Here is a 13,727-nt window from a genome sequence, read left to right on the forward strand (position 1 = left end):
TCCCCCTGTTTTGGTTTTGCAGTGAGCGGAATATCATATTCACCTTACAACGCGTTTGCTTTTCATTGCATTTATTTGTGCGCCGTATCCGAAAGTCTTTCCAGCAAACACCGCAGTAACACAACGACTTGAGTAAGTGGGTAGATGATTCATCGACGATGGCACACACAGACACCGTGCTAAACGATTGCAATCCGCGTACGATCCAACGTCAACCACTGGCAGTTGGTGGGCGTTGTAACAGTTAGTGCTCCCACTGCAGCTCGATCGATCCTTCTTGGTGTTCAGATGCAACGGTTGGATGCACCCTAAAAGCCCCGAGAAACGACGAGTTGACGGGTTGTACCCGCTAATGAGTCACTTCGCGCGATTGCGCTGCGGGGCAATGTCCACCCATCGTTTCCATCTAGGCGCATCAGCATCCTTTGGTACAGGTTTTTCCTTCACATAGGCCGAGAAGTTGCTTAGTAGCAACAACCCCAGCAGCAGCAGTGTACCGTTGGCGAATTTACGACCCACAACGCCCTAACGCATTAATGTTCGCGATCGAAAGAGAAAGAGAGAGAGAGAGAGCGAGAGAGAAGAAAGAAAGTAGCGATCCCGTCGATTTGCCAACGCATCTTTTCGCCATTTAAAATTGCTGATGCGCACCAAACCACACGAACCCGCGTTTGTGGGGTTTTTGTTATGGATTCGGCTGCGTTCGCTTGAAATGAAAAATTCAATAGGAAGAGCGTATTGACTCTGATCCGCTCATCGAACAAAAAAAAAAAACAGGTAAGTGAGTGAGTTAACGTTGAAAATTTAATGATATTGGTGAAAAAGAAAAATTATAGAAAAAGAAAAACCAAAAAAAAACAGAACACATTCGTCCCGGTGCTTTCAATACAAAAGACTCAGCGCGCCAAGCGACGAACCTTGATACGCAAATGAAAGATCACCTTTCGCAGTCGCCGGTTTGACCCTCGACAACTTTCAAAATTCTCCCCACGGTTGTATTCTAGCAGCAAGGAGTTACATTCTGCACGAAATTTGCCACACTAGACCTCTCTTCAGGAGCTGAACCCGTGATCGCGCACAAGCGAAGAAGCCGACCTTCAAGATCACTGGCGGATTGGCGGTTCGGCCGCTGTCTCCTTTCACTTCCCACTGTTAGCCACGGTGGGATTTTGCTCCCCAAATAAGAAGAAAGAAGAAACACGCAATCGCCGCAACCATAAGGGATAAATCGATCGCAACCCACCAAGAACACGCGCGACTCGCCAAACAACGCTCTCTGTGTGTTCTCTCCTGTGGCAAGCGATCGCTCTCGAAAGTTCTCCCCCTTTTCCTCCGTGACCTGTTTTTTTTTTGTGTGTGCTTGCCTCGTTTTTCTTGCCATTTTTCTCGCCCATTTTACCATTGCAACATAAGCCGCGGCATAAGTTTTCCCCTCTGCTTGCTGCTGCGCCTCGATCAGCGATCGTAGCGCGAAGATGAAGTGATCGGTCGCATTCTTGGGCGTCCCAACGTCGAACAGCTTTGGTTTTAGTGATCGCAACAAAAAAAAAAAAAAAAGTTCGACCTCCTTTTTTGGGGTCGTTTATTTATGTTGCCATTTCGTCGCCCGGGTTCTCTCTTCTGGTCGGTAGTTCTTTTTCGCATTTCACATCTGCCCCAGCGCAGCGATCCAAGCATAATCAACGAAGCGTCCGAAACGGTAACAAAGAAAGGAGTAGGAGAAGACACAGACAAGCGCGCATGTGGCCAACCGAAGCGAACCGCGAATGCGCAAACCCGGCCTACGTAATGATACTGCCACGCACGTCTATATTGTATTGTAAGGCTTGTTGGTTGATCGTTGGTGATGTATTTTTTTCTTGCTTTTTTGGACAACTTATTGCTAGTAACTCCTTGCCACTTTGGCCACTTTGGGGCTTCCCGGCTATGGCTATGGTGGAGAAGCAAAGGGTTAATTTTATGCTACCCCTTTTGTATGCTGGCCCTGCTTTTTAGGCGGCGTTTTATGACCCAACCCTCCTACTGATCGCTGATCGTACCTTATGCTGGCTTGGGGTGTTACGCGACACGGTAGTGATGAGCGTGTGTGTGTGTGTGTCTTCCCTTACATTGTGCGCTAAATAATGGGTAAGCGTAGTTATTACAGTAATGGTAGAACACACACTCACAGGAGGCTGCTCGGTACAAAGAAAGTCGTCGTCAAACGGACCAACACGCCGAAAGGGATCTGCCCGAGAGAAAATCGCAAATTGTAGGTTTCCATTTAAACGCGAGTGGCGAAAGAAATCAACGCACGGGTTTGAAAGATCAACCGTTGGACTCGTTGGACGGTCCATTAATGATAGGTACAGACAAAACGAAACACTCGGACCAAAGTCCGCAGCCATTCTTCCCGTAAACGACCAGTAACCGGCGAAATGCGGAAATTGTTTTTGCCGGTTTTCTGATGTCAACACGTGTGTGCCAGGTGAGCAGGAGAGAGAGAGAGAGAGAGAGAGAGAGAGAGAGAGAGAGAGAGAGAGAGAGAGAGATAGTGAGTGTGAGTGAAAGAGAGCAACGGCTCGCTAATTGATGCTAATTAACACCCGACAGTGAACGCGTCACGCAGCGGTTATGGGATCTTGGGTTGCTTTGATGGGTATGTACCACCGAACATACAAACGTCATGGCGTCATGGGGAAGCTTCAACCTCACTGTTGTTTGAGTGTGTGTGTGTGTGTGTGTTGCTAACGGGAGATTCTACCTGCAAAAGAAGATTCATTTTTTCTACCAAGAATTGAGCTGTGAATCTGGTTGTAAGTTTCAATCCCAAATCTTCTTCCAATAGCTAATGCCAGTTGGCTTTTGCCAGAGCTGGCATGGCGTGTACGGGACACCTGTATCTGTATGCCACGCGCATCGGCCGGATGCTCCCCATATGGCACCCATCAACATTTTGCTGTGTTTGTGTTTTGCTCCCAGCCAGCCCGGAAGTGAAACCATCGCCTGAAGCGTCATCGCCTCCACATCGAGCGGAAAACACGGCACGGAAAGAATAGAAATTAATTCTAATGCCACCGGGCGCGGGCAGGGTCGTAATTCATCTAATCCTGCTCCCAGCCACGCTCTCTATACGCGGCACGGTTCATGGTCACACTCACCTCACAGCAGGTCAACAACACACACGCACAGGCACGTGTGGACAGGAGACGACGCACGGTATCCGGTACCGGACGACCCATCCGCAGTTCATCTGCATGCAGGTTTGGGGCACATTCGGATCATTTCCCGTCGGCGGCACGGCTTTCCGGCAGTTCCGGTGCACCGCGGTTCTTTCACAATGCCCAATTAGCATGGTAATGGAGACGTGTTTCGGGGTAGCTTCCGAGCGACGGAAAGTGTCTTCTGACAAGTTCATCGGCTGCAATAATGGCTTCGGATCGTGCTCGGAAGATCTTATCGTAGGAAGTATACAGCACGGAAAGCTGTGTGGGGAAAGCGGGGCAAGATGGACCTATTATGGTCTGTATATCATTGGTTAAACACCACTTTGAATTGTTATTTTGAGGGAAAGCGATACACATTCTTGTTATGCTCTAATTCTATGTAAAATTCTTCGGAGACGGAGAAAATTACATCGTTTTTAGCAAATGTTTTATTTGCTAATTTATTCAATTAGTTTGGAATCTTAGGTAATGAAACGTTCATGGTGTACTTTAAACGTAGTGTTTGATGTTTTCCAATCATTAGAAGTCATTGTAAACGTGTTAATTTGCCAATAATGCAGGTGACCATTTCGCCCCACCAAACCAAGGGAAAAATAAGCTCAGAATTAGTGATGTGCTGTATGGAGCGCACTCACGACTCCGATACGATTCCGACTCCGGCATAATGGAAGCACCCCGGCAGTCGTCCGGAGTCGTTAGAAGCCGTTTGGAGTCGTTCGAAGTCGTTTGGAGTCGTTCGAAGTCTTCCGGAGTCGTTCGGAGTCGTTCGGAATCGGAGTTGGTCGGAGTCAACAGAAGCCGTGTTGCTTAATGCGCTTGTGACTAGACGTTTCCTTTTGTTGTGTTTTTTTGTCTTTCACTTTGCGCGTACACATCCTATACAAGCCGACCTCGGCCGACTTTAGATGACTACGGATGACTCCGTCTGCGGCCGATTCTGGATGACTCCAGACGACTCCGGGCGATTCCGAAAGACTCCGGACGACTCCGGACGACTCCAGACGACTCCGGTTGAACCCAACTCCGGGTGATTCCGAACGACACCGGATGACTCCGGACGACTCCGACTCCGGGGGACTTCGGACGACTCCAGACCATTTCGAACGATTCCGAACGACTGCAGCGCGGACCTACCTCCGGAGTCGATTCCGAATTTATCGGAGTCGGATCGGAGTCGACTCCGGATTTCTGCCAACTTTACCCATCACTACTCTGAATGAAAGAGACTTCCGTAAGCGAGGAACCTCAGGTGGACTAGTTCCGGTCGTTTGTTGATGCGAGATGCCTGAACGATCGTGGAACTGCTTGATCTCGGTTACGTACCTCTCAGTAAAGGAACATTGTGCATCACTCTCATCCAGTTGCTCTGGATGCTCTGGTCCGTGCGCTGAAGCTATAAAGCCGTTTATAACCGTTTTCTTTTTGTTCTTGTCCATAATTTACCAAAAAGAAGTTCATTGTACGGAACCATTCAGTACACACACACACGCACGCACACACGCACATAAAGTGTGGACAGTGAAAAGCCCATAATGCACGCTAACGGAACGGGGCAAGTAAGTTTTTCCTGCCTTACCCGAAACAGCTGCCCGAAACTCAGCGGAGCATTACGATGCGCGTGTGTGTGTGTGTGTGTGTGTGTGCTTGAGCCCTGCCGAGTGGAGTTCTTTCCCCGCAGCGTTCTTGGCCAAGTGTTTGAGAGCGCGCGCGCGCCCGTTCACGCTACGGATGGCCGCCCGTTGGTCATTAGCAATTCCGTGCTTTACCGTGCAACTCCCGCAACCCCCATTGCGATCGTATTGTTGTTTGTGCTGTTCGTTCTTCGGCCATATACCGGCAAATGCCACGCATAATAACACACACACACACGCAGACGAAAGTCCGAAGCGAAATTGATAATAACTTCCGAAGAGGAGGGGTAATAGAAACAGCACGCCGTCTTGGGGTTCCTCGCTTTATACGGGTTGAGGGCTGCTTCCGGTCTGTTGCGGTTGTGTTGCAGTTTTGTGAGCCGCGCGGTAGATGGGCGTGTGCCACAGACATGCACACACACATACACAAGCACACGCACAAAGACAACGTGACGTGAGTAAGGTACGTAATGAACGCAAGGCAACTCCTTTCTGGACCCTCGCAAAGGTGGACCCCAACCCCCGATAATGGTGGTGGTGGTGGTGGTGGCCCTCCAGGGGGAAGCACCAATCCGGAACACTATGGCCATGAGGAGGGGCAGTTTCTAGAGGATGGTTAATAAAAACGAAAAGGGGATCGAAAAGGAGGGGGAAGGTAAGCTTGGCATTTGTTTTTCCTCCAAGTTCATGCTAGAAGCGGCGGAGAGCCTCTGCTTTTACCAGTCAGCATAAAGACACGGTTGAGGAGTTGTTTTCATTTTGGGGCTGTGTGGCGAAATGTGTGTGCAATAAAGGAGTGGATGTGTTTTTGTTTGTTTTCTTCGCGAATGAATAAATCTAAAAATGCATTCAATATGTTCCACCATTCATCGAACAATGTACGATTTATGATCTTCAATCAAACGACATCATTACCGACTGTTTTTCCTCTTTTAATGTTTTCCCATGTTTTAAATTCAAAATTTGCTCTTTCGTTGCAATGTCTTTATGGTCGCATCTCTTTTCATCTTCCATTTCCTTTATCTTTTTGGGAAAGAAACAAAAAAAAAAAAAGAACCAGCTCCCGATCGTACGATCCTGTCGTCGTAATTAGGCGCAAACCTCTTACGCAAGCAACTCTTTCCACCTTTCGAGGTATCCTTTTCCATCCCCCCCCCTCTCCCCCTTTCCTTTGCTACATCGAACGAGGCCGCCAATCAACTGGCCCGCATAATTTATTGCCACCAAAATATTGTCCACCCCACCTAGGACCCCCCCCTTTCCGCTTACGCTAGCGTGCCAGGGGGATGATCAAAACGATGATCGAGAGGAACAGCGCAACCCAAACGTGGATCGTTCATTTAATACATTTTTCGTCCCTTTCTTTTTCTCTCTCGCTTCGATTCATCCTGAGGGGCTTTTCGTCCTCATCTTCGAGCACGAGTTCGTCGATGGAATTCGGGAAAAGGCTTCCAACGGTTCGATCAAAGATCGAATTGATGCAAAATGAGCCTTCGTTTCCTCGCTGCGCCTGAGTCGATGTGGAATATAATAAAAATAATGATAAGGTTTGATTATTTGCGTGCCTTTGTGTTACCGTGAGGATCTTTTGTGACGGAGTCCTTTCGGTCGTAGACCTCATGGCGTACACGTGTTTTCTTGCACAATAATTGCAGCTACGACAATTGACGTCCCTTTCACATGCCAAAAATCAGAAAAAGCGTACCATATTTAAGCGGCGCTTCTTTGGCACAGTTTGGTTTGGAAGCTGTTTTTTTGCCTATCCTTAACCACAACCAGCACCAAAACAAGTCCCGATTTGGAGTGAATGAATGACGAATTCATAACTCGCGCACTAACACGGCGACCTTCGGCGCGGAGTCAGTTTCCATGTTCGGCACTGCCAGCGACCATTTACTGGCCGTGCTCCTGTTGCCAAACGACAGATGGTTTTTTTTTTGGTGAGAGAGAGGGGAGAGGGGGTGGGGGAGGCAGAACAGAAGCTGCGACACAAATGGTACCGGGCAATGGGTGGTGGATGGCACGGGGATGTAAATAAAACTCACCCCATAGGACAACCTGTTTCTTACTCATCGTGAGCGCTTCTCTCTGGCAACGGCCATATTGGAGTCACGGCGCCTGCCTCGAATCGACACCCATGGTGGCCCTGAGCCATGAGGGACGAGGAGTGGGGGGGATTGCAATTGAACGCACCAGCAGTGAACAAACCTGTTCGCGTATTTCAATCGGGAAAGTGGCCTCTCGGGGAGAAAAGGAAGCTGTTAGTTGTGCATGTTTGTAACGCAGTGTATGCAAATGCTTCATAGCAAGCGCTTTAAGATTTGCAATCGTTTCAGAGAAAGGGAAAATGATCTCCCTCTCGTTTTAGATATAAGGGTAACATTGATGTTGGCACGTTTGCCATGCGGTTTGTCAGCACATAAAATGTTTGTTTATAAAGATCGGTTGTCACTTGTCCATTCGCGATAATCCGGGCTGGTTATCAAACCGAGCACCAGGTGGCGTTAGACAGGAGGATAACACCGACAACAGAAGATAAACAGGGGGAGATAGAAACAACCCAAGTGCCACAAATCCACTAAACGACCACTAAACGGCTTCTAAACGACTCAAGTTCTCTACCTAAACGGAATATAGAAAGACTTCGTTTAGCAGACGCCAAACGACTCATGCATTCTAAAAATAGCAAAAAAGCTGGTGGCGCTATCTGTTGGTGGGATACCCCAACCAGTTGAGCTTCATCGCTTGGAGGAGAGCTTTCTCATTTCCTCTGTACTGTTGTATGGTTTCGCATTGAAGTTATGCATCGCTAGAACTAGAATGGCGATACGATTGTTTAAATACTAAACTCCAACGGAAACCACCAGCACTGAAGCAAGTGAGATTTGAGCAATGGTCATTGGTGTTGATACCCACGTATCTAACCACACGACCATTTATATAGATTTTTGCTCAGAAAGTTAGAAGGCTATATAGGTCATAATAAAATGCAACTTGTCGAAACACATTGCAAGAAAAGGATAGCAATATAATGATGAGTTGTAATACGCCATCTATTGATCAAACCAATGAAGCTGTGGAGCTTTCATTTTTTTTCTATGGATATTCAATTTTCCAGTCGTTTAAGCTTAATCTGTGGCGCTTGGGTAAGGCGAGAGGGAAATGAAGTTACGTCCGATAGAGAGAGAGAGAGAAAGAGAGAGAGAGAGAATACAAGAAATTAGAAACTAGGTCACGGTCGAGAACAGGGGTCACCAAGGGTCATGCTATCTCGGTACGCAAAAAAAGGGCAGTACGCAAACGATCAGCTGAGAGACCGGACTATTTTTAAACCGCGCCTACACTCGAAAACCATTATTCGCTTGTGAAATCGCCGTTACAAAAACCCGGAAATAAAATTAATTGTTTAGTGAATTCTAAAACTTGTTTAGTGAATTCTAAAGCAACAATTGACTATAATGCACTGTATCTTTGTGGGTCAGAGCAATACATAATTTAGATTCATTTAAAATAAAAATTACTTGTAGTAGAATGCATCCGAAAATCATGTTTTAACGGCTACAGAAGCACAATTCAAAATAGGGGGTTGGAGCTTTCGTTGCTGCTCGACGCCTTAAAAGCTCACAGTGGAATGTGCTCGACTGCTCGAACTGGTTGATTTCAGCATACAAATTTATTTCGTTGATTTTCATCTTATTTAGTCCATTAATGGTTATTTAAAAAAATCGTCTTTAAATTTATAACAAACAGTTTTATCACAAATGCAGTTTTTACATGAAATCGAATAAAATGTCTGCATGGAACATCGACCACTGTGCGCGTTGTGTCAGTCCCAGTGTGATATATTTGTTTACATCGACCGAAACGTCAAACGACATGTTTGGGAAACAACAAAATCATAAAATTGGATTTATAATTCTCTCTGCTGCAATTGCTTCCAGCAGGTGTAATAAATCTGTTTTGCAGGAAAATACTGCATCGTGCTGTGCTGTATCGTAAGCTTGTTGCTTAGCACCCATCTTCACGACCGAACAGCCGAGGATAACGCGACAAAAAACGGAGCACAAACAGCAGCATCGGAAGGAGGTTTGGTAGCTTGAAGGGGGTGAAAGCAGCGACCTGTGTTCCGGAGCAGCAGCAGCAGCAGCATGGCAACGGCAAATGCAGCGGTCGTTGTTCCACCAGTGCCGGCTGCCGACGACCAGGACTACCAAGAGTCGGACAAAACGCGTGCCTCCAATGCGGAAGATTTTCCCAACTTTCGCGACTTCCAGATCGTCAAGATGGTGCAGCACTTTCGCGTCGTGACCGACGGGTCGCAGGAGCAGCTGCGGCTCGGGTTCAAGTGCAAAACGTGCGGCACCACGTTCAACAAAACGATGCAGCTGCTCGGCCACATACGGCTGCACTTCGAGGACGAGCACACGTGCCGGGACTGTGGGAAGTACTTTTTCGACCCGAACAAGCTGCAGGTTCACATCAAGTGAGTATTGGAAGTGGGGGGAGAAGAAGGGATTTATTTGGAGATGATTAACTGGATACAACTCTTTTTGCAGAGCGAAACACACGATCAACATGCTAAAGTGTCAGCTCGGATGTCCCCGCTACTCGACGCCCAGCTTCAAATGCCTTCAGCTGCACTACGAGCGGTTCCATTTCGTGAAGATACGCATGCGAGAGCTGCGCAAAATGGACGAAGCGATCCGGAACGGGGGCACCGTCATGACGCAGATCATTTCGAAGAAGCAACAGCGCAAACAGTTGCGCACGCTGGAAGCGTTGCGCTCTGGTTCGAGCGGAGAGGATTCGCAAGGGGCGGAAGGTCCGTACGAGGGCGAGGAGGAGGATATGGAACAGCAGCAGGAGGAGGATGAGGAGGAGGAGGAGCAAGCCGGAGAGGATGAGGAAGTCGAGGAGGAACAGCAACCAGTACCCCAGCAGCAACAGCAGCAGCAGCAGCAGCAACAACCGCCGCAACAACAGTTACTGCAGCCACAGATACACCTACAGCAGATACAGATCCAGCAACCACAGCTAATACATCAGCTGCAGCCACAGCAACAGTACGTGATACAAACGGTCGAGCCGGTCGCGGTAGCAGCAGCACCGGAGGAGGAAGACGACGGGTACGATGACGATGATGACGGTAGCGAAAAGGTCCTGTCGGAAACGGCGGAAGAGAACGCACTGTACGACGACCAGATGCAGTGTTGCGTTTGCGGCGCCATCTTCGAGGAGGAGCAGCAGCTGGAGCAGCACGAAAACTCGCACACCGCTCCGCTCGAGTGTAGCTTCTGCAGCATGAACTTCCTGCAGCTGCCGGACATACGGGCCCACTACCAGGCGCGCCATCAGGCCATCAGCCGACCGTCGCAGCAGTACGTAATTGCTCACCCGAGCGGGTCTCTGGTGCAGCAGCAAGCTTTACACCAAATCGTACCCAATCCACACCAGCTGCAGCACGACCAGCAGCAACAGCAACAGCACCAGCAGCAGCAGCCGCAGATCCAGCAAGCGGCTCAATTCATTCCGAGCGCAGCGAACGGCGCCATGACGACGATGCTGGTGATGCAGAACGGCATGCTCATACCGGTGCACGCAATCGACAGTGCGCAGCTGACGGCGGTGAATCCGTACCAGCATCAGCAGGCTCCCACCACCACCCTAACACCGATCGCCCAAAGTCCCCAAATAGCGTGGCCCATAACGGCAACACCGATAGCGACGACCCACCACCACCACCACCACCAGCAGCAGCAGATCCTTCCGCCGGTTCACAATCAGATCGAAATCATCCCGCTCCACAGCAGCCCGCAAGCCGGTGGTGGCGGTGGTGTTGCTGCTGCTGGTGGTGGAGCACAGCAGCACAGCATCATCGCCTCGATCGGGACATCACCGCAGCAGCAGCACCAGCAGCAGACGCAAACGCTTACCCCGATTCAGCTGAGCATTAAGGATGCGAGCGGCAATGTGATCGGAGGGGGCGGGACGGCACCCAACGCAACCGGTGGCTACGTTATCAATCAGATTGCATCGATCGATCCAAGCTATCTGAAACAGATCGATCCAGTGTTACACCAGCAACAGCAACAGCAGCAGCAGCAACCGCAGCAGCAAATACATGCCCAGTGGCATACATCGGCCCAGCCGCAGCAACAGTTTCATTCGTAGTAATGTCCCCGGCTGATGGGGCACGGGTTACTTTAGAGCATTCATCGCAATTTTCTACCGCGCTGTAGAGTCTAGGGTTGAGTGCACACACACCCACACACACACACACCCATCCGGATCCGCTGTTTTAGATAGGCTAGATCAAAACCCCATTTCTTTTTTCGTTTTGCTGTGTGCAGATGATGCAAAACAAGGAAAAACTGATTCCACAGCGTGTCTAACAATCTAGGTCACATTCTGTTGCGGGCATTTGTCGATTAGGTTTAGGCTTTATTTGTGTACCCCATAACGTGCGTAACAACGTGGTAGTATCTTAATTATTATGCATACTTGCATTATCTAAGTTCGGTGTTACTAAATATATGTGAGAAAAAAGGTAATAAATGAACAGCAAATTAATTGTTTCTCCCTTAAAAGAGTCTTTTGCGCTTTCAATAAGATATTTATTACAGAAAAAACGTTGTGAGAATAGCCCCCCCCCCCACTACTGGTTGGTATGTGATGTCGCTTCATGGCCGATCGATGATGGAGCTGCTTGGTGCTGAAGCAGCAGCCTCCTCAGCAGCTTCGTTCGCTCGTGTTCCGGCTTTTCCGCCCGTATGCGGTACAGCACCTCCGGAAACTCGGGATGATTCAGCTCGATGTGCTGCGCGTACTTCTGCACGTTCGGCAGCATCTCCAGGCAGGCGAAGCATTTGAGCGAATCGTGCGAATGCGACGACAGGTGGCCGTTCAGTGCCGTGGCCCGGGTGAACGTTTTGTAGCACACGATACACATGAACGGCCGATTGCTGATGTGCACGCGCAGATGTATCAGCATGGCCTGCTCTTTGGCGAACCGTTTGCGACACTCCGGACATTTGAACGGTTTCGTGTCGGCGTGCATTATGCGCATATGCTGGCGGAGACCAAACGGTTCGCTGAAACTTTTGCCGCACAGTGTGCACGTCGTTGAGGTGGGCGGATTGCCAAAGCTGCCGGGCCCTGTCGCGGGTGTGGGGGACATTTCTGGCAGCTCATCGGCCGGCCCAATCTCCTCCAGCTCGGGTGAGCGGGCCTGCAGCTCCATTTGGGCGAGATCTTCGAGAAACTTCTGGTCCACAGTTGCGACCGAGCTGATGACGAAGCCGATTCCACTACTGCTGCTGTTCGTTATACCACTGGCCGGCTGCTCTGCGGTGCTGGTGGTGGTGGTGGTGGTGGTCGCTGGTAGAAACTCTTCCATTTGCTGTTCCGGCTCGGAGTTGAACTCCTCCAGCTGATCTAGCTCCGTTTTAAGCAGATTGTGTAGCTCATCAGTCTTGGAGGAATCTTCTTCCACCTTAACGCGAGTTTGCTCCTCTGCCTGTTCCAGCTCGATGGTCGTGACGGAGATGGGTGGTTCCTTTTGCTCGCGTAACAGCAACCCCGACAGGATGGGATTCGATTCGATCTGCTTCTTTAGACTGGTGCAAGGCTCCTGCTTGTTGATTGGCACCAGATCCACCTCCGAGGACACCTTTATTGGGGACGCTTGGCAGCTTTCCTGGTGGCTCTCCAGTGTCGAAGCCTTCGCAAACGCATCCCCACATCGGCTGCATTGGTGGGGTTTTGGGGCAAAAATGTTCTTTTCGTGCAGGTGCTGCTTCATGTGCCGGTAAAGCGTGTCCTTCGGGAGTATCTCTTCGCATTCGATGCAGCGGAAGGTGGCCACCTTTACCGTGGGTGACGTTTGGTCCACATCTACCTCCATGTTCGTGCTCGGTATGGAGGGGTTCGCTGGACCGGTTTTCGTGATGCGCGTTACCGTCAACCCGGGGTGAAGCTTCTTGATGCAGTGCACCTTCAGGTGCAGCTTGAGCCGTGTCGAGTTGGCGAACGAACGCTGGCAGAGGCTGCACACGTACGGATTTTCCCCGGTGTGCACCACCATGTGCGCTATCAGGTGGCCCATGTTGGGCAGCAGCTTTTCACACTCGTTACACTTGTAGTGTGGGCCTTTGTCGGAGGGGGAGTCCTGCACCACCGTGTAGCGGTCCGACATGGTTTCGGCTACGACATCGTTCAGGTAGTCGGAGGTGATGTGTGTCCCGTTGGAATCGTACAGTTCCTCCTCCGCTTCTTCGTCGCCATTCTTCGATGGCTGCAAGTAGTAGTAGGCTGGTATTTTGCGTTTCGACTCGTTCGTATCATCCACCTCCATCCCGGACGATGCGCTCTAAAATGAGTGGAAATTCATGTAACGCAGGAAATGAACAACTTGTTCATCGAAAAATACTTTTAAATTAAACCTCGGGTGAAATGCAGCGACAGACTACTTTCCTTTTTCCCAGAAAGTGGACCTTTTTGCGGGGACGATAGCTTTGTTTTGTACACAATCCCTTTTGACGTTTGCGGTTTGACGTTGAGCACAACGGGAAGCCAGAGTGACCAGAAATACCGATTTATCTGTATTCCTACCGATTTTTGATATGCCTATCGACTCACAGATGAGCCTTCTAAAACTACCGAATTTTCATTTATCCTACCGAAAATCACAGATTTTTTCGTAATACTGACCATAAAATCATGTAACCATTTTGCAAATCACTTAATGTATTAAACTCCGTATGGAAATCACTAGCAACCAGAACCAGAAGTTCAATAGAGACCATCAAGCCCTGTGTCTGTACTTCATGAGATACGATGATATTGAAGGCGCTGGTAAAATTTTACATGGGATTTGACAGATAATGTAAGA

The 13,727-nt window shown here is 49.3% G+C and overlaps 2 protein-coding genes across 2 annotated transcripts; one reads left to right on the plus strand and one right to left on the minus strand.

Annotated features, from left to right (window-relative positions):
* The first annotated feature begins 8,702 nt into the window (after positions 1-8,702).
* On the plus strand, positions 8,703-11,412 carry LOC121596947 (transcription factor SPT20 homolog). The gene is made up of 2 exons (XM_041922354.1): positions 8,703-9,320; positions 9,394-11,412. Exons 1-2 carry the CDS (start codon positions 8,986-8,988, stop codon positions 11,006-11,008), a joined length of 1,950 nt encoding a protein of 649 aa, XP_041778288.1. The 5' UTR covers positions 8,703-8,985; the 3' UTR covers positions 11,009-11,412.
* Positions 11,407-13,385, minus strand: LOC121596948 (oocyte zinc finger protein XlCOF28-like). The gene is made up of 2 exons (XM_041922356.1): positions 13,266-13,385; positions 11,407-13,205 (listed from the first exon to the last, which is right to left on the minus strand). The coding sequence occupies exon 2, from the start codon at positions 13,188-13,190 to the stop codon at positions 11,493-11,495; it is 1,698 nt and encodes a 565-aa protein (XP_041778290.1). The 5' UTR covers positions 13,191-13,205; positions 13,266-13,385; the 3' UTR covers positions 11,407-11,492.
* Positions 13,386-13,727: the final 342 nt, after the last annotated feature.

Source organism: Anopheles merus, chromosome 3R (genome assembly GCF_017562075.2).
Source record: "Anopheles merus strain MAF chromosome 3R, AmerM5.1, whole genome shotgun sequence".
NCBI lineage: Eukaryota > Metazoa > Arthropoda > Insecta > Diptera > Culicidae > Anopheles > Anopheles merus.